Consider the following 21,625-nt stretch of genomic DNA (forward strand, 5'->3'; position numbering starts at 1 on the left):
GACATATTTAAAATAGATAATAGATCATTTGCATGGAAACACTGAGAACATCAAGGCATTAGGAAAGGGAGAACTGCATCAAGAACAGAAAGATGGAGAGATTAATCAAGCTAAAGGGGCAACTTTCATCATACCAACTTCCAGGAGTTACAAAAAATTACAGTGTTTAATGAGTGCCTCATCACACAGATGTTGCCGCATGGATAAGATAATGAAGACACGTTGGTAACACGCAGATCATTGCTGGCATGCAAGGAATCATATCCAACCTACACAACATAATAATTTTATAAACCCACAAGAAGTATACACTGAAACACAGAAAAGAGAACAGGGGAGAGACATTGTGCATGGTGTACAAGGTAAACTAATGGGAGAGAGTGTTTGGAAAACCACAAGAGGGACTACGGAAAACTAAACTTCAATTTGCAAAAACGGCTTTGTGACACAATTGGCACTGGGCACTAGATACGTTTCTCAGAAGAAGGAACCTGAGGCCTCTGTAAAGAACCACATTGTGATGGAATTCATATCCTATGGAAATGCCTAAGCGTGGGAGACAATAGTGATGGAATGTGAAGGGATCTAGAAGGGGAAATTCATAAGCACAATAGTTCATGAACAAACAAACAAGGAAACAGACGAGAGAGAGAGAGAGAGAGAGAGAGAGAAAGAGAGAGAGAGAGAGAGACGCGGACAATTAGGGAACATAAGGATGGCTAACAAATGGGAAAGCAAAGTGAACTTAATAGGAGTGCAGGTCCTGTTGCGCGGAACCATGACCTGTGATAACTCAATAACACAAATAGATATCTGTGAGAGTCGCTAATATGGACTCACCAACTCTGCGTACCATGATGGCGAATTCGTTTAGAAGAGCCCGGGGCTCATTCTTCCTATTGTTAGGATACTGCAATCTAAGAGAAGTTAAATGTAAATGCCCTTTAGGTTGTGCATTCTCATTAATCTAAGAGAAGTTAAATGTAAATGCCCGTCAGGTTGTGCATTCTCATTAATCCAAGAGGAGTTAAATGTAAATGCCCTTTAGGTTGTGCACTCTCATTAATCTAAGAGAAGTTAAATGTAAATGCCCTTCAGGTTGTGCATTCTCATTAATCTAAGAGAAGTTAAATGTAAATGCCCTTTAGGTTGTGCATTCTCATTAATCTAAGAGAAGTTAAATGTAAATGCCCTTCAGGTTGTGCATTCTCATTAATCTAAGAGAAGTTAAATGCAAATGCCCTTTAGGTTGTGCAAGTTAAATGTAAATGCCCTTTAGGTTGTGCATTCTCATTAAGCTAAGAGAAGTTACATGCAAATGCCCTTTAGGTTGTGCAAGTTAAATGTAAATGCCCTTTAGGTTGTGCATTCTCATTAATCTAAGAGAAGTTAAATGTAAATGCCCTTTAGGTTGTGCATTCTCATTAATCTAAGAGAAGTTAAATGTAAATGCTCTTTAGGTTGTGCATTCTCATTAATCTAAGAGAAGTTAAATGTAAATGCCCTTTAGGTTGTGCATTCTCATTAATCTAAGAGAAATTAAATGCAAATGCCCTTTAGGTTGTGCATTCTCATTAATCTAAGAGACGTTAAATGTAAATGCTCTTTAGGTTGCGCATTCTCATTAATCTAAGAGAAGTTAAATGCAAATGCCCTTTAGGTTGTGCCAGTTAAATGTAAATGCCCTTTACGTTGTGCATTCTCATTAATCTAAGAGAAGTTAAATGTAAATGCCCTTCAGGTTGTGCATTCTCATTAATCTAAGAGAAGATAAATGTAAATGCCATTCAGGTTGTGCATTCTCATTAATCTGAGAGACGTTAAATGTAAATGCTCTTTAGGTTGTGCAAGTTAAATGTAAATGCCCTTTAGGTTGTGCATTCTCATTAATCTAAGAGAAGTTAAATGCAAATGCCCTTTAGGTTGTGCATTCTCATTAATCTAAGATAAGTTAAATGCAAATGCCCTTTAGGTTGTGCCAGTTAAATGTAAATGCCCTTTAGGTTGTGCATTCTCACTAATCTAAGAGAAGTTAAATGTAAATGCCCTTTAGGTTGTGCATTCTCATTAATCTAAGAGAAGTTAAATGTAAATGCTCTTTAGGTTGTGCATTCTCATTAATCTAAGAGAAGTTAAATGTAAATGCCCTTCAGGTTGTGCACTCTCATTAATCTAAGAGAAGATAAATGTAAATGCCATTCAGGTTGTGCACTCTCATTAATCTAAGAGACGTTAAATATAAATGCTCTTTAGGTTGTGCATTCTCATTAATCTAAGAAAAGTTAAATGCAAATGCCCTTTCGGTTGTGCCAGTTAATGTAAATGACCTTTAGGTTGTGCATTCTCATTAATCTAAGAGAAGTTAAATGCAAATGCCCTTTAGGTTGTGCAAGTTAAATGTAAATGCCCTTTAGGTTGTGCATTCTCATTAATCTAAGAGAAGTTAAATGTAAATGCTCTTTAGGTTGTGCATTCTCATTAATCTAAGATAAGTTAAATGTAAATGCCCTTTAGGTTGTGCATTCTCATTAATCTAAGAGAAGTTAAATGTAAATGCCCTTTAGATTGTGCATTCTCATTAATCTAAGAGAAGTTAAATGTAAATGCTCTTTAGGTTGTGCATTCTCATTAATCTAAGAGAAGTTAAATGTAAATGCCCTTCAGGTTGTGCATTCTCATTAATCTAAGAGAAGATAAATGTAAATTCCCTTCAGGTTGTGCATTTTCATTAATCTAAGAGACGTTAAATGTAAATGCTCTTTAGGTTGTGCATTCTCATTAATCTAAGAGAAGTTAAATGCAAATGCCCTTTAGGTTGTGCAAGTTAAATGTAAATGCCCTTTAGGATGTGCATTCTCATTAATCTAAGAGAAGTTAAATGTAAATGCCCTTTAGGTTGTGCATTCTCATTAATCTAAGAGAAGTTAAATGTAAATGCTCTTTAGGTTGTGCATTCTCATTAATCTAAGAGACTTTAAATGCAAATGCCCTCTAGGTTGGGCAAGTTAAATGTAAATGCCCTTTAGGTTGTGCATTCTCATTAATCTAAGAGAAGTTAAATGTAAATGCTCTTTAGGTTGTGCATTCTCATTATTCTAAGATAAGTTAAATGTAAATGCCCTTTAGGTTGTGCATTCTCATTAATCTAAGAGAAGTTAAATGTAAATACCCTTTAGATTGTGCATTCTCATTAATCTAAGAGAAGTTAAATGTAAATGCCCTTCAGGTTGTGCATTCTCATTAATCTAAGAGAAGATAAATGTAAATGCCCTTCAGGTTGTGCATTTTCATTAATCTAAGAGACGTTAAATGTAAATGTTCTTTAGGTTGTGCATTCTCATTAATCTAAGAGAAGTTAAATGCAAATGCCCTTTAGGTTGTGCCAGTTAAATGTAAATGCCCTTTAGGTTGTGCATTCTCATTAATCTAAGAGAAGTTAAATGCAAATGCCCTTTAGGTTATGCAAGTTAAATGTAAATGCCCTTTAGGATGTGCATTCTCATTAATCTAAGAGAAGTTAAATGTAAATGCCCTTTAGGTTGTGCATTCTCATTAATCTAAGAGAAGTTAAATGTAAATGCTCTTTAGGTTGTGCATTCTCATTAATCTAAGAGAAGTTAAATGTAAATGCCCTTTAGGGTGTGCATTCCCATTAATCTAAGAGACGTTAAATGTAAATGCCCTTTAGGTTGTGCATTCTCATTAATCTAAGAGAAGTTAAATGCAAATGCCCTTTAGTTTGTGCAAGTTAATTGTAAATGCTCTTTGGGTTGTGCATTCTCATTAATCTAAGAGAAGTTAAATGTAAATGCCCTTTAGGTTGTGCATTCTCATTAATCTAAGAGAAGTTAAATGCAAATGCCCTTTAGGTTGTGCATTCTCATTAATCTAAGAGACGTTAAATGTAAATGCTCTTTAGGTTGTGCATTCTCATTAATCTAAGAGAAGTTAAATGCAAATGCCCTTTAGGTTGTGCCAGTTAAATGTAAATGCCCTTTAGGTTGTGCATTCTCATTAATCTAAGAGAAGTTAAATGTAAATGCCCTTTAGGTTGTGCATTCTCATTAATCTAAGAGAAGTTAAATGTAAATGCTCTTTAGGTTGAGCATTCTCATTAATCTAAGAGAAGTTAAATGCAAATGCCCTTTAGGTTGTGCAAGTTAAATGTAAATGCCCTTTAGGTTGTGCATTCTCATTAATCTAAGAGAAGTTAAATGCAAATGCCCTTTAGGTTGTGCATTCTCATTAATCTAAGAGACATTAAATGTAAATGCTCTTTAGGTTGTGCATTCTCATTAATCTAAGAGAAGTTAAATGCAAATGCCCTTTAGGTTGTGCCAGTTAAATCTAAATGCCCTTTAGGTTGTGCATTCTCATTAATCTAAGAGAAGTTAAATGTAAATGCCCTTTAGGTTGTGCATTCTCATTAATCTAAGAGAAGTTAAATGTAAATGCTCTTTAGGTTGTGCATTCTCATTAATCTAAGAGAATTAAATGTAAATGCCCTTCAGGTTGTGCATTCCCATTAATCTAAGAGAAGATAAATGTAAATGCCCTTCAGGTTGTGCATTCTCATTAATCTAAGAGACGTTAAATGTAAATGCTCTTTAGGTTGTGCATTCTCATTAATCTAAGAGAAGTTAAATGCAAATGCCCTTTAGGTTGTGCCAGTTAAATGTAAATGCCCTTTAGGTTGTGCATTCTCATTAATCTAAGAGAAGTTAAATGCAAATGCCTTTTAGGTTGTGCAAGTTAAATGTAAATGCCTTTAGGTTGTGCATTCTCATTAATCTAAGAGAAATTAAATGTAAATGCCCTTTAGGTTGTTCATTCTCATTAATCTAAGAGAAGTTAAATGTAAATGCTCTTTAGGTTGTGCATTCTCATTAATCTAAGAGAAGTTAAATGTAAATGCCCTTTAGGGTGTGCATTCTAATTAATCTAAGAGACATTAAATGCAAATGACCTTTAGGTTGTGCAAGTTAAATGTAAATGCCCTTTATGTTGTGCATTCTCATTAATCTAAGAGAAGTTAAATGCAAATGCCCTTTAGGTTGTGCAAGTTAAATGTAAATGCCCTTTAGGTTGTGCATTCTCATTAATCTAAGAGAAGTTAAATGTAAATTCCCTTTAGGTTGTGCATTCTCATTAATCTAAGAGAAGTTAAATGTAAATGCTTTTTAGGTTGTGCATTCTCATTAATCTAAAAGAAGTTAAATGTAAATGCCCTTTAGGTTGTGCATTCTCATTAATCTAAGAGAAGTTAAATGTAAATGCCCTTTAGGGTGTGCATTCTCATTAATCTAAGAGACGTTAAATGCAAATGCCCTTTAGGTTGTGCAAGTTAAATGTAAATGCCCTTTAGGTTGTGCATTCTCATTAATCTAAGAGAAGTTAAATGCAAATGCCCTTTAGTTTGTGCAAGTTAAATGTAAATGCCCTTTAGGTTGTGCATTCTCATTAATCTAAGAGAAGTTAAATGTAAATGCCCTTTAGGTTGTGAATTCTCATTAATCTAAGAGAAGTTAAATGTAAATGCTCTTTGGGTTTTGCCTTCTCATTAATCTAAGAGAAGTTAAATGTAAATGCGCTTTAGGTTGTGCATTCTCATTAATCTAAGAGAAGTTAAATGTAAATGCCCTTTAGGGTGTGCATTCTCATTAATCTAAGAGACGTTAAATGCAAATGCCCTTTAGGTTGTGCAAGTTAAATGTAAATGCCCTTGAGGTTGTGAATTCTCATTAATCTAAGAGAAGTTAAATGCAAATGCCCTTTAGTTTGTGCATTCTCATTAATCTAAGAGACGTTAAATGTAAATGCTCTTTAGGTTGTGCATTCTCATTAATCTAAGAGAAGTTAAATGCAAATGCCCTTTAGGTTGTGCCAGTTAAATGTAAATGCCCTTTAGGTTGTGCATTCTCATTAATCTAAGAGAAGTTAAATGTAAATGCTCTTTAGGTTGTGCATTCTCATTAATCTAAGAGCATTTAATGTAAATGCCCTTCAGGTTGTGCATTCTCATTAATCTAAGAGAAGATAAATGTAAATGCCCTTCAGGTTGTGCATTCTCATTAATCTAAGAGACGTTAAATGTAAATGCTCTTTAGGTTGTGCATTGTCATTAATCTAAGAGACATTAAATGCAAATGACCTTTAGGTTGTGCAAGTTAAATGTAAATGCCCTTTATGTTGTGCATTCTCATTAATCTAAGAGAAGTTAAATGCAAATGCCCTTTAGGTTGTGCAAGTTAAATGTAAATGCCCTTTAGGTTGTGCATTCTCATTAATCTAAGAGAAGTTAAATGTAAATGCCCTTTAGGTTGTGCATTCTCATTAATCTAAGAGAAGTTAAATGTAAATGCTTTTTAGGTTGTGCATTCTCATTAATCTAAGAGAAGTTAAATGTAAATGCCCTTTAGTTTGTGCATTCTCATTAATCTAAGAGAAGTTAAATGCAAATGCCGTTTAGGTTGTGCATTCTCATTAATCTAAGAGAAGTTAAATATAAATGCTCTTTGGGTTGACATTCTCATTAATCTAAGAGAAGTTAAATGTAAATGCCCTCTTAGGTTGTGCATTCTCATTAATCTAAGAGAAGTTAAATGTAAATGCCCTTTAGGTTGTGCATTCTCATTAATCTAAGAGAATTAAATGTAAATGCCCTTCAGGTTGTGCATTCTCATTAATCTAAGAGAAGATTAATGTAAACGCCCTTCAGGTTGTGCATTCTCATTAATCTAAGAGACGTTAAATGTAAATGCTCTTTAGGTTGTGCATTCGCATTAATCTAAGAGAAGTTAAATGCAAATGCCCTTTAGGTTGTGCCAGTTAAATGTAAATGCCCTTTAGGTTGTGCATTCTCATTAATCTAAGAGAAGTTAAATGCAAATGCCCTTTAGGTTGTGCAAGTTAAATGTAAATGCCCTTTAGGTTGTGCATTCTCATTAATCTAAGAGAAGTTAAATGTAAATGCCCTTTAGGTTGTGCATTCTAATTAATCTAAGAGAAGTTAAATGTAAATGCCCTTTAGGTTGTGCATTCTCATTAATCTAAGAGAAGTTAAATGCAAATGCCCTTTAGGTTGTGCAAGTTAAATGTAAATGCCCTTTAGGTTGTGCATTCTCATTAATCTAATAGAAGTTAAATGTAAATGCCCCTTAGGTTGTGCATTCTCATTAATCTAAGAGACGTTAAATGCAAATGCCCTTTAGGTTGTACATTCTCATTAATCTAAGAGAAGTTAAATGTAAATTCCCTTTAGGTTGTGCATTCTCATTAATCTAAGAGAAGTTAAATGTAAAAGCTCATTAGGTTGTGCATTCTCATTAATCTAAGAGAAGTTAAATGTAAATGCCCTTTAGTTTGTGCATTCTCATTAATCTAAGAGAAGTTAAATGCAAATGCCCTTTAGGTTGTACATTCTCATTAATCTAAGAGAAGTTAAATGTAAATGCCCTTTAGGTTGTGCATTCTCATTAATCTAAGAGAAGTTAAATGCAAATGCCCTTTAGGTTGTGCAAGTTAAATGTAAATGCCATTTAAGTTGTGCATTTTCATTAATCTAAGAGAAGTTAAATGTAAATGCCCTTTAGGTTGTGCATTCTCATTAATCTAAGAGAAGTTAAATGTAAATGCCCTTTAGGTTGTGCATTCTCATTAATCTAAGAGAAGTTAAATGTAAATGCCCTTTAGGTTGTGCATTCTCATTAATCTAAGAGAAGTTAAATGCAAATGCCCTTTAGGTTGTACATTCTCATTACTCTAAGAGAAGTTAAATGTAAATGCCCTTTAGGTTGTGCATTCTCATTAATCTAAGGGAAGTTAAATGCAAATGCCCTTTAGGTTGTGCAAGTTAAATGTAAATGCCATTTAGGTTGTGCATTTTCATTAATCTAAGAGAAGTTAAATGCAAATGCCCTTTAGGTTGTACATTCTCATTATTCTAAGAGAAGTTAAATGCAAATGCCCTTTAGGTTGTGCAAGTTAAATGTAAATGCCATTTAGGTTGTGCATTTTCATTAATCTAAGAGAAGTTAAATATAAATGCCCTTTAGGTTGTGCATTCTCATTAATCTAAGAGAAGTTAAATGTAAATGCTCTTTAGGTTGTGCATTCTCATTAATCTAAGAGAATTTAAATGTAAATGCCCTTTAGGTTGTGCATTCTCATTAATCTAAGAGAAGTCAAATGCAAATGCCCTTTAGGTTGTGCAAGTTATATGTAAATGCCCTTTAGGTTGTGCATTCTCATTAATCTAAGAGAAGTTAAATGTAAATGCGCTTTAGGTTGTGCATTCTCATTAATCTAAGAGAAGTTAAATGTAAATGCCCTTTAGGTTGTGCATTCTCATTAATCTAAGAGAAGTTAAATGTACATGCCCTTTAGGTTGTGCATTCTCATTAATCTAAGAGAAGTTAAATGTAAATGCCCTTTAGGTTGTGCATTCTCATTAATCTAAGAGAAGTTAAATGTAAATGCCCTTTAGGTTGTGCATTCTCATTAATCTAAAAGAAGTTAAATGTAAATGCCCTTTAGGGTGTGCATTCTCATTCATCTAAGAGAAGTTAAATGTAAATGCCCTTTAGGTTGTGCATTCTCATTAATCTAAGAGAAGTTAAATGCAAATGCCCTTTAGGTTGTGCAAGTTAAATGTAAATGCCCTTTAGGTTGTGCATTCTCATTAATCTAAGAGAAGTTAAATGTAAATGCCCTTTAGGTTGTGCATTCTCATTAATCTAAGAGAAGTTAAATGTAAATGCTCTTTAAGTTGTGCATTCTCATTAATCTAAGAGAAGTTACATGCAAATGCCCTTTAGGTTGTGCAAGTTAAATGTAAATGCCCTTTAGGTTGTGCATTCTCATTAATCTAAGAGAAGTTAAATGTAAATGCCCTTTAGGTTGTGCATTCTCATTAATCTAAGAGAAGTTAAATGTAAATGCTCTTTAAGTTGTGCATTCTCATTAATCTAAGAGAAGGTAAATGTAAATGCCCTTTAGGTTGTGCATTCTCATTCATCTAAGAGAAGTTAAATGCAAATGCCCTTTAGGTTGTGCATTCTCATTAATCTAAGAGAAGTTAAATGTAAATGCCCTTTAGGTTGTGCATTCTCATTAATCTAAGAGAAGTTAAATGCAAATGCCCGTCAAGGTTGTGCAAGTTAAATGTAAATGCCCTTTAGGTAGTGCATTCTCATTAATCTAAGGGAAGTTAAATGCAAATGCCCTTTAGGTTGTGCAAGTTAAATGTAAATGCCCTTTAGGTTGTGCATTCTCATAATGCCCTTTAGGTTGTGCATTCTCATTCATCTAAGAGAAGTTAAATGCAAATGTCCTTTAGGTTGTGCATTCTCATTAATCTAAGAGAAGTTAAATGTAAATGCCCTTTAGGTTGTGCATTCTCATTAATCTAAGAGAAGTTAAATGCAAATGCCCTTTAGGTTGTGCAAGTTAAATGTAAATGCCCTTTAGGTTGTGCATTCTCATTAATCTAAGAGAAGTTAAATGTAAATGCCCTTTAGGTTGTGCATTCTCATTAATCTAAGAGAAGTTAAATGCAAATGCCCTTTAGGTTGTACATTCTAATTGTCCTGTATATGTAGTTTTGCTGTCTTAAAAAACCTCACAAAATGATCAAAAAGAAACTGCACTATTCTGATGAATAACTTAAACGGCACAGCTTCACCTTCGATCCTACAGGTGCAAGGAGAAAATTATTTTCTTGTGGATCCAGTCTTTCACAAACTAATCGAACATCCTACTGTGTCTATGGCCATGTAACTGGATAGAGAACTCAAAAATGCAATTACACATTGTGTTTTAAAAAAAAAAGAAGTTTGCCTTTTTCAATGCGTCTTTTTGGCAATGTTACTAAATAAATAACATTTTATATATTCAATTACATGTCCATGGCTTACTTTCCATTCCACATCACCGTTGAAAATTTCACTTTTTGCAATGTCGACTCCGTTCCAAGCCACAGCAAGTTTAAGTTCATCCAGGTACTCCTGAGCCTCCTGGCTCTGACTCTTGCATGCTATTTAAAAGAGTATTTAAGTGAGTATTTAAGAGCAATTCACACAGTGAAGTATGTCTACAACAGGTACGAACTACACAACAATTAAATACCAATAAATATGGTTTTAATCACACATTTTATGTTGCAGGGAATGCACAAGGTGATTGGCTTAGTACCCTCATACTTCACAAGCCCTTATTTCCTAAAAACCAATCAAGAGCGGTTCGGGGAGGTGCGGGGGCAGGGGGGCGGGTTTTCAGACTTTTTTAAAAAGACAAATTGGGATAACGTGGTGCATTATACAGCACACTTTTGTTGAAAAACTGGGTAAAATGCCAAACAGTTTGCAATTCGTTTTGTAGGGTAACACCTATCAAAATATGCAATAGCTGCAAATCACCAACAGTGCACAGGAGCATTTCCTTATACATTTTCATGATGACTTCACCCACAATGTATGCCAGTATAAAAACATTGTCACACTGGCTGTGGCATACATTTCCATGCTTGCCGCACCGATATATGCCAGAATTCATATATAAAAACATACTCATGCTTGTTTTGCACATAATGGCAATAATGATACTATAAAATAAATGTCCCCACTGGCTCTGCCAATATATAATTATAATTCTTCTTTTATAACACGCTTAATACCAGAGATTGGTTTCTAAGCGCAGGATCAGGATTTGAACCTGTGTTGCGCTGTGTTGTCTTGCTTCCAAGACAAACGCGTTGCCCCTGAGCTATCCCCTTACATCCCCTATATGGCAGTATCCCCACACAAGAACATTCTACCGTTGGCTTGGTCTTTTAAAAATGCCATGACACAATAAGAAAACATGTCTCCATCAGCTGCACAATGTAGCCCAGTCTAGACACGTGATAACGCTGAACATGCCTGCTTTATCATAGATACTCAGTATAACAAAACATGCCACAGTAAGAAAGTGCTAGACCGGCTGCCCCAAAATGCCCGTCTAGCAAAGTAGCACATATCATGCTTGGTTTAACATAATTGCCCAGTAAAAAAACATCATGCAACAGAAAGAATGGGCTAGACAGGCTAGCCAAGAAATAGCACATACCAGGCTTGATTTAAGTAGCTGCCCAGAAAAAAAGTCATGAAAGCGCTGGACACGCTGCCCCAAAATGCCAGCACAGCCAAGCCAAGTAATAACACATAGCATTTTTGGTCTATCATAGATGCCCAGAAAAAAACTCATGCTACAGTATAAAAGGGCTAAACCGACTGCCCCTAAATGCCAGTCTATCTACATAATAACACATAATGAAAGGGTGAAGATGTTTACTGGGCCTCTATGATACGCCCCCTAGCACCTCCTCTATCTATCTTCCCACGAGGCAGCACCGTGTTAATATTATGTTGCAAAACGTGATTGGCATCAGCAGTGCAATACGTATATTATTAGTCTAACCAGGGTGACAGAGAATGAAGGTCTTCTGGAAGGTTTATTTTCAGGAATTCTAACACTTGCCTTCAAACTAGCATTTGGAATTCAAATATCCTATTCGTACTGCCCACACCAACACACCTCCCTCCCAGACCCTGAGAAATGAGTCCTAAAGTTAGATGTGAATAACAAGCAAGAATGTGATTGTGAGCGGGGCAGGAAATCAAACCGCGGAAAAGGTGCTAGACGGGCCCTTGGTTCTGACTGTGTCCAAGAGTGTCCTTCGAATCAAAATGACCTTCAGTCATTGCAACATAGAGCCCGAAACTCGAGGATTCCACATGGCTTCCCATATGTAGGAAGGGCGGAGGCAGAGCTCAAGTATCTGCATATTTCCTGCTTAGTGTGCTTTCTGAGTTAGAGGTTCCCAAGCCTTGTAAGATAGCATGATATGCATCTGCTGGCCAGGTCAAAGGCTTGCTCGGTTGCGGTCTGGTTATGCATGTGCCTGCCACTTGCCTTTGAGTTGTATTATTCCACCTATCCTATTCACTCTCATCTTACCCACCGGTGCCAATAGCTTGTCATCAGTGACCGGTGTCACATGGCTGTTGGCTAAGCTTGCTCACACTCATAGCTACACAAATTATTTCATGCACGATTTAACTTAATAAAGCAGATGGGCATTCTTGATGTTCGTACAAGGAAATACGCTGCCTCTTTAGAGTGGGAATGCGTACCAAATATAGGTGAACTAATTAGGACGTGTTCCCTCTTTATTTCATGCACCTTAATTATGGCCTGGCTGCAGTCTGAAGCAACCACACTATGTGGAAGCAAGCCAGCAACATGCAGGTTGGAAAGGCAAATGAATTTAGCAGGACACAGTATGCAATAGAAAACCTCACATTCCAAAATCCAACATGGACAGGGCATATGCTTAACTGTCGACAGTCATTGTGAAGCCCCTACACTCAGTATACTTTTTATTTTATTGTTGTTTTGTTTAGTGCTGTTTCAGTGTCTGATATTATTCTCATCAAGTATTGTGTAATTGTCACACTTTCCTCTTGTGTCAGAACTGATTTGTGTACCTGTTTTATAAAGCGCTGACACTGCCTGATGGCTGCTTCAGGGCACCCCAGGGGGTGGGCTTATAGAGAAGAGACACGCCAGTGCTGTCCATGGAGTGTCATCTCATGCAGTGAGTTGCATAGGGTTGTTGGGAGGTTTGAAGTTTGGACAGTATCCTGATAGCTTTTCAGATACTATTTTACAAGAGTTTGGATTCAGATTTTTTCTATCAGGCCTTTGGAGCTGTGTGTTCATGCTCCACCTACTCGACCTGGGTTTCTCTCTTCCCATCACTAGAGTTGGTCAGATTGGAGGCCGAGAGGGCCATGCTTCCTCTATAACATCCTAAACTGCTATTATTTTAGCAGAGTTCTGAAGAGTAGATAAAGGCACATTCTAGTCCATGGGCTCAGTACAGATTAGGTGAAGTTACATTCCATATATTGGCAATCTTCAATACTCTTTCTGATTTGAGAACAAATATGGCTAGTGTGGGACCCTTAATGGTTTCAGAGACTAACCTACCTGAAATTACTTCTTTAAAAGGTTCGCTACCCCGGGTTAGTTCAAAAGTTAGAGTTGGCAGACTTCAAAAGTTCAGAGGCGATCCTCATGTATCAGTATTCTATCATTAGAGTCTGTGTTGTGGCTATTGCTGGTATTGCTCTGTAGAGAATGACTAGAAATGATGTGTTTGTGTTACAGTTATACATTGATTGACTGCCACCCGTTAGCCCTCTTTGCTCACACTGGTGACTGTCCACTTCCAGCATCCTAAATGTGAGCAATTGGACAGTCCCCTGTTCCTGAGGTTAAGCTTTGGCCCCTATTTTTGTGCCTGCGCACTGTTCCCATTCTTGAGCCCAGCGTTGTCTCCATTTCTGGGCTTCTTCATTGTTCCCCCATTCTGGAGCCTGCTCTCTCTCTGCATTCCTGCACCCCTGAGTTGCTCCCCATTCCTGAACATGCATGTGTCCTTCAGTCCTGGGGCTGTGGCAGACCCCTACGTCTGGGCCCGCTCTTGGCTACCCTTCTGAGCTTATGTGCTCTTGCCCTATGTTTATCTCGACCCTTCGCGGATTGCTTGCACCTCCATGCTGCCTCCTCCCTCGCAGAATGTGCTGCTTCGTACCGAGCTCTCCTAGGAATTGCCTTCTTGTGCCACATTGTGTGTGCATGTGCCCAGTTTCCATCCTGACATTTTTGTCTCCTTCCTCGCTTAGGATTATTTTACCAATTTGTGGTTTTTCCTTTTATTTAGTTACTCTAGCTAGCATCACATCCTGTCCAACCTACATAGCCATTCATAAATAACCCATCAGCATCCTCAGACCACAAAATATTTACATTGAGGCACTCCGACTTCCACCTGCCTTTACGCATCTACTCCTCCGGATTGATCAGTATATGTAGACAATGCAGCGTAAAGCAACGCATCTAAAACATGGTGCACATTATAGCCAGTTACTCATCTAATTCATTTATAAGACAACCTTCTTTTTAGAAGTAATCAATTTAGCAATTATTGCCAATGTCCCTCTTAAAAATGAGAATCTGGGAATGATAAGAATATTCTATAGCCGCTTCTACCCATTTTGGATATCAGCATGAAAGCATCTGCATACAGTTTACTAATAAATAGTACCTTTGACAAGTGCTTTCAGGATCACTGTACTTAACTCTTCTGAACCTTCTTGCTCAAAATCATGTAATGTCAGGAGATGCTGCTGGGAAATGATGCTGTGGATCTAGGAGACAGAAATGGTGTTATACAATTGACTGCACATTCAACACAAGTAGTGTGACACGAATAAAATTAGGTATGTAGAAGCTGTGTGTGCCCACCTCATATGACATATCTTCCCACTCTGTACTCTAATGCAATAGTTTCCGCTTACAGGTGGCGCTAAAGCGCTGCCTAATAGCCGAAACTAAAAGCGAGATGTATCTGTGATGGTATGTATGGGATTGGTGAGTTTGCTAGATACATTGATGTGTCCAGGAATTCATCTTAAAAGAGGGACTTGAATGTTGACACCTTGCATAAGATATCTGGTTGATGGAATTGAACACTGATGCTGCTTGAGCTGAAGCCTGGCTCCTGGTCTGCCATTAATTTGGAAGTCATGACCTGGCAGGGCATTAAAGCTGAATAGGTCGCTCCATCTTTCTTTACCCATCATTCAAGGAAGAAAGGAAGCCAACTAGTTAGTTGATATGCAGAAAAATAGAAGCCTCCCATGTTGTCCGATGTCAGAAAGCATGAATGGTTGCAAAAAATGACCAGTGTATACACCGACAGTGGAGACCTCCACTATAAGAAATGGTCCCTTATTTACATACAGAAGTTCATCTAGTTACAGTAGTATTTTGGCAAGATAGACAGGAAGGAAGTCGGTATATGAAGCACGCAACTTCCGCTATGCTCACCCTATCTCCAACTGTCACAGTGGAACTTCCATTCAATGACACACCTCCCATTTTATCGTACCGTAGTTCCACTGCTTTTTCGAACAAACCGTTTCCTAAAATCTAAGGGACATGACTGAGAATATTTAGGAGCCATAATGCCATTTACAAACTTCCAATCTCCACATTGACTAACACGAACAGGCTGACCATGTAATAATGCTTATATGTCAACGTTACAGAGAGTGACTCAGTTTATTTTTACAAACGTGTGTGCCAACAAACCCCCGAGGAACCGCCAGACATCAGGCAGGGAAACAGGTGTCGGGACTAGGTTGGATATATGTAATTACCAATTATTTACGTTATGCTGGCAACCCAGTGGTGGATTGAATGAATACAGAATTCAATGAAATATACTTTCTAATATGCGAATTGAAATAAACAAAGGCTAAGAGAAACCATCGTTTTGTCTTTTTTCAAGATTAAATTTGGTCCCAACCTTTCTTTATATTTTGATTGACTGTGCAAATCGTATCTCTTTTGGGTCGAGCGCGGACCACCTAAAGGTCTAACCAATCATTTTTTTAGTTTTCTTTCCCTCTGCAGTCTGAGGGTAATAGACCTTTGTCCTGCTGCTTGCACACTCTAAACCATTATTTAGAGAGCAGCGCCGGAATCAGCTATAGACTATATTGTTTTTGGATATCATATATGAATGCCAATGATTGGAGGCTTTGTGGTTTTCATGTGGATAGCTCATCCTGTTGCACTTGATTTTCTAGGTACTAATGTATAAAGCAATTAGGTACTGAGAGCTTATTTCTTTATTTGAAAGGTTTAAATCGACCACTTGGGGGTCGCACGTTAAAGTGTTCCGGTACAAACGGACCACTTAATAAAGAACTAAGGATGTAACAGATGACTCGGTAGCTGACAGTGTGCTCCCAATTAGAGTAAGAATGTGTTGCACCATTAATTGTAATTATTTAGTAACAAACTTTAGCATCTGATGTTTAGTTGGAGCGTGAAGTCAAAATGCTAACTGTATAGATTATAGAAATGGCGGTGCAATACAACTCACAAACCTGACTGCTAATGGTTTAGGTTATTGTGGTATGTGTCACAGATGAAACAAGAATTACTCTGAGGAGATGTTTGCATACGGGTGTCGGAAGTGGCCATTCTAGTTTCAAAAGGTGCAGTTTGAGGCCGTAAGGCGCCTTAATCAGCACTCTACGCAGCTTCTGGTGAGTGGTGTATCATTTGCTTGGAGGTACTGGCAGCAGCAGCAATAGCAGGGAGGAACACGACAGTGTGCCAGAGAATGGTGCTCCGCCGGGTGGGTCCACGTTAGGTATTGGTAGCTCCCTCAGCGCTGTCCTTTTGTTTCGGGGGCAAGGGTAGTGGTGTTGCTGTGCGTCAGTAAGGAGGAGTCAGACCGTGACCTCAGGCGAGATATACACTATATTCACCTGTTAATCAATTTCTGGCTACCCGTAGCAGGTGGTTTTAAACGAGGTGGTCTTGTCCATCTTGCATCATTTTAGAAAGCTGCTGTTCTTTGCTTTAGCTTGACTTCAGGAAAAAGGTAAAGGCCCAGTTTTTTATCTGTTTATAAGATTTTAAGCAGCTTTACGACTGAAGAACACTTACGCATGTGGACGTGAGGCGAGTGTAGGTTGGAGACAGTAAATTCGCTTGTGGAGAATATTAATGTCTTTGCGTCCTTTGGACACATATGTAGGGACCTCTCGAGACGCCTAACTGCGTAGTCTCACAAGACTTTCAGCGCAACTCGACGAGAGCCGCAAAAAGCGTGAGACACGATTCTGAAGGTGCCAATGCTCCAGAGCAGGACGTGCTCCTGGCACTCCTCCTTACCAGAGACTGAGACTGCCACAGCACCACAGATCAACACAGGGCACCTCTTTCCTGCATTACTAACCTCCCTTGCTCATTAACTTTTAAGGAACCCAGTTACAGTGTTAACTGCATGTTGTTACTACAACTAATAAAGTTGCCAAATCCAGCTGGTTGATTCCCCTTTATTATACAACATATTTGGCAACCCGCATATCACCATGCAAGGAGCAACACCGCCCCCACCGTTTCTGCAAGAACCAGGTAGGCCTGAGATTCCATGGCCACAATGGCATCCCCTATTCAAAACTTACCTGGAAGCACTAGGAGGTGCGGGGTACACAGCAGCAAGGAGCTGAGCTATGTTATTAAACGTGCTGGGGTGGAAGGTCAAAGAGTGTTTGCAGGCCTTACACCTGAAGCAGGGTGGATGAGAAGACCACGTTTACAAAGAGGCTGTCAGAAGAATTATCAAGCGATTTGCCAGCAAAGAAAATACGGTGCTGCACAGGATACGTTTCTATAGTCGCAAACAAGAAGCGTCAGAACCCTTCGATGACTACGTTACCAGGCTGCGCAAACTAGCCGCATTTTGCAACTTTGGCAATAATGCTGAAGGATTGATCTGCAACATGTTGACAGTCCACACCAGCAGCAGAAAAGTGCAGGACAAATTTATTTTGGAGAAGGAACTCCAACTGGACAAGGCTATAGAGATTGCAAGGGTAGTGGAATAAACCGCAGTGCGATGGAAATAGTATGCAGGAAGAGAAGGGAGGTGGGAAAGGAAGGAAACGCTAAAGTGTCACAGATGCACCAGCACCAAACACTTAGACAACGACAGAGAATGTTCAGCAAGAGACAAGGAATGCTCTGTGTGAAAGATAATCTGTCACTTTTCACTGGTATGCGTGTGGCGAAATAGAAAATTTACGAACATTAATGCGGAACACAACGTGGAAGGAGAATCATCTGAAGAAGAAGGGAGATCCGCAGTGTTAATGGTAAACAGCTCACGAACCATGAGGGAAAAAGGGAAAAGCCTCACTGTGCAATCTGAGTGAACGAGATGGAGACGAGAGTTATGGCTGATTTAGGCTCCGATCTGACCATACTGCCTCTACGTACCTATAAAGAAATGATGGGCACTGAAACGGTTGATGTTCTCAGCACACACCACAAACCCACAGTATTTGGAGGTGCATCTGTAGACCTACTAGGGTATATCAAAGGAACAGTGGAGCTCCAGGGAAGAGAGACCACCCCGAGAGTATAAGTCACACAAGAAGGCCCAGAAGTCCTAGGATGGGACGATCAAGCCAAGCTCAAAATCTAACTAGATCCCAGCATGGAAGATCAAATATTAACAGTCAATACAGGAGGAGTGCCAGTAGTAAAAGAAGACCTTCCCAAACTGTTTTCGGGATGGCCAGGGAAAATCAAGAACTTTGTACACAAGACAATTCTCAAGGCAAATGCAGTCCCTGTTAAGCATAAAGTACGGCCGGTGCCAGCGACTGCCAGGGACTTACTTAGGACCAAGCTCAACAAAATGGTGAAGGAGGGCACCATTGAGGAGGTGGAAGCCTCAGAGTGGCTGAGTTCCATCATCCTCATCAAGAAGCAAAACTCACAAGACTTGGGTTTGCCTCAACTTGGAGGTAATTTCAGATAACTACCCCCTCCCCAGCATAAATGAACTCATCTCCATGATGAAGGAAGCCAGAGTGTTTTCCAAGCTGGATATGAAAGATGCATATCATCAGATTCATCTTCATAAAGAATCCAAACCACTCACAGCATTTATCAACCCGTTTGGCACATACCAGTTTACTAAAATGACCTTAGCTTGTCGTCCGCAGCCTCAGCGCTTCAGCACATGATGGACTTACTACTGCGCGACATAGGAAACGTGTCCTACTTCCAGGACGATATACTAGTCTATGCTGCGGATGAACACACGCATGATGTCACTCTCAAAAGAGTCCTCACCAAATTATAGGATGCCAGAGTCAAGTTGAGATACAAAAAGTGCATCCTAAGGGCAAAAGAGGACGAATATCTGGGGTACAAGATTTCTTCCCAGGGTATAAGCCCCAAACAAAACCTGGTGCAAGCTATTGTCAAGGTTCCGGAGCCAGCAAACAAGAAGGAAGTGAGGTTGTTTCTGGGACTTGCAGAATATTACAACAAGTTTATCCCCAATTTTTCAGAAATCACGACGCCGCTGAGAAGCCTACTAAAAAAGGTGCAGAGTTCACTTGGTTGGAGGCCCAGAAAGAGGCTGTAGAGAACATAAAGGGGTGGATAGTGGAAGCACCATTCCTACAGCCATTCAATCCAAAATGCGATACAGTCATCACCACGGATGCCAGTGTTTGTGGTTTAGGTGCCGTACTCACCCAGAAGAAGGGATACTGAACACGTAGTGGCATTTGCCTCTAAAGTCCTGTCCACAGCTGAAAATAATTATTCCACAGTGGAGAAAGAGATGTTAGCCTGCGCATGGGCTGTTGAGCATTTCAGGACTTATGTATGGGGCACCAGGTTCAAACTGGTCACCGACCATAAGCCCCTCATTCATATGCTTAGTCCAGGGGGGACAAAGTCATCAACACCCGGTTAGCACGCATCATGGCCAAACTCCAGGAATACACATTTGAAATAACCCAAATAGCCAGTTCGAAGAATGCATGTCGAAGTTACCTGGAAACAAAGAGAAAGCCACCACGTTTCTGCAAGATGAATGCATTGTAGCGTCTATACAAGACCTCAGGAGACCAGAATTTCTAGAGTTGCATGAAGGACACTGCAACAAGGAGGACGGTAAAGACCCCACCATGGTCAGACTTAGAGAGTGGGTCAGGAGCGGATGGTCAGAAGAAAGGGCCATAATGGAAGGCATGAGGCCGTATTGGAAAGTGACGTAAGAAATTTCAGAGGTGGAAAGATTGCTAATCAAGGGGGACCAAGTAATACCACCAATCGGAATGAGAAAAGTCATCCTGTGCAGGGCCCACTTGGGCATTCAGAAAACACCCTGACATTGCAATGGGTGAGAGAGGCCTACATGTGGCCTGCCATGGACCAGGAAATATGCTCCATGATTGAGAGATGCCACGAGGGTCTCAACAGTGACAAAAGCTAGAAGACCAGACAAGCCCTGATGATTCCCACGGAGATCCCAAAAGCAGTGTGGCACAAAGTGGGGCTGGATTTCATAGGACCATTGAAGGCAATGACTCCCGAGCATTGGTATGGTATAGTGATGGTAGACTACCTGTCAAAATGGGTAGAAGCAGAATTCGTCCCCAACCTTACTACATCCACTGTCATAGAAGTCCTCACATCCATGTTTCAGAGGGAAGGTCTCCCCAAAGAGTTAGTCACGGACAATGGGGTACAGCTGATGTCACAGGAAATGGAGTAATTCCTGCACAAACATAACATAAAGCAGAGGAAGGCCGCACTGTACAATCTCTAGGAAAATTTACTAGTGGAGAGGGCAAATAGGTTCATCAAAGGAGTCATCCAGTTAGCAACGGCTTCTGGTATGGATCCCGTCAAAACAGTCAAGGAGGCTGTTGCGGCCCACAGATCATCACCCAGGTGTTGCTGTTTCGAATGCGGAGGGGGAGGAGAGCAGCATCCAAACTGGTACCACCATGGGTGACCAGATTAAAAGAATATGATGAAGTAGACATGGCAGAAGTAGTGTGGAGGTTGGAAACAGCAAAGCATGCATAAAGAGATGGAGTGATCAGAGAAGAACGACCCAAGGTCGTGAAGTCAAAGAAGGCGATTGGATCAAAATACGCCTACTGTGTAAAAACCAAACGACATGTTTAAAGTTCAGTCAACCCATAAAAGTCATCCACAGAGGGGCGAATCACATTTCCACAGAGGATGGCCGCACGTGGAACATGGAGCGTGTGGCAATGTTTGAGAAGCATTGCACCACGTAAAGAACCCAAGAGGAATTCACCCTTTGTAAAAGCCCTGACAGAGATGCCACGAGAGAGAGGGAACTAGAAACCTCTGAGAGAAAGCAGAGAGAGAGAGACATAAAGAGAGGTGCCGGAACCATCCCAAGAAGCGAGTCAAGCACAGGACACTGGTGGTAGGAAGGAAGATCATCCAAAAAGACAGCACAGAAGACCGGTGAAGTATGATGACTTTGTAATGGAATAAAATTTGCTTTGTTATCAAAGGAAGGTGTGTAGGGACTTTGCGAGATGCGCCACTGCGTAGTCTCACAAGACTTCCCACACGGCTCAGCGAGAGCCGCGAAAAGCAAGAGGTGCGATTCCGAAGGCACCAATGCTCCGGAGCAGGTCGCCCTCCCGGCGCTCCTCCTTACCAGAGACTGAGACTGCCACAGCACCAGAGAACATCACAGGACACCGCTGTCCTGCATTACTTACCTCCCTGGCTCCTGAAAATTTAAGGAACCCAGTTTCAATGTTAACTGCATGTTGTTACCACAACTAATAAAGTTGTCAAATCCAGCTGGCTGATTCCCCCTTAATATACAACAACATAGCTTTGTTAAAGCCTTTAATTCAGCACCACTCTTAAGAAGATGTCTTATGTCCTCTGCAGTAAAGCCATTACCGGTGGCCCACTAGTGCTGCCCTCAGTTATGACTAACGTTAATGTGGAGGGCGATGCAATGTTTTTACTCTTGCTGCCCATTACTGGTACTATATGCTACGACGACAGTGGCAGTGTCGGGTGCATTGACTCCAAAGGGCTGCCTTAAGGGAGGGTCTGGGACCTTGCAACAAAGGCAGGCTTGCAAACACTTTCCTATGCTACAATGAATGCCTTTTTTGGACCCCCGCCAATT

At 39.6% G+C, this 21,625-nt stretch overlaps 1 protein-coding gene across 1 annotated transcript in view; it reads right to left on the minus strand.

Moving 5' to 3' along the window:
* TRPM5 (transient receptor potential cation channel subfamily M member 5) overlaps positions 1-21,625 on the minus strand; it is a 473,179-nt gene that overhangs the window by 350,918 nt on the left and 100,636 nt on the right. The window contains exons 7-8 of the mRNA XM_069625407.1: positions 14,150-14,252; positions 9,915-10,033 (exon numbers count right to left, since the gene is read on the minus strand). Of these exons, the coding sequence (XP_069481508.1) occupies positions 9,915-10,033; positions 14,150-14,252 (222 nt within the window). The remainder of the gene's footprint in view (positions 1-9,914; positions 10,034-14,149; positions 14,253-21,625) is intronic.

The sequence above is a fragment of the Ambystoma mexicanum genome, chromosome 11, assembly GCF_040938575.1.
Source record: "Ambystoma mexicanum isolate Mex_15411 chromosome 11, UKY_AmexF1_1, whole genome shotgun sequence".
NCBI lineage: Eukaryota > Metazoa > Chordata > Amphibia > Caudata > Ambystomatidae > Ambystoma > Ambystoma mexicanum.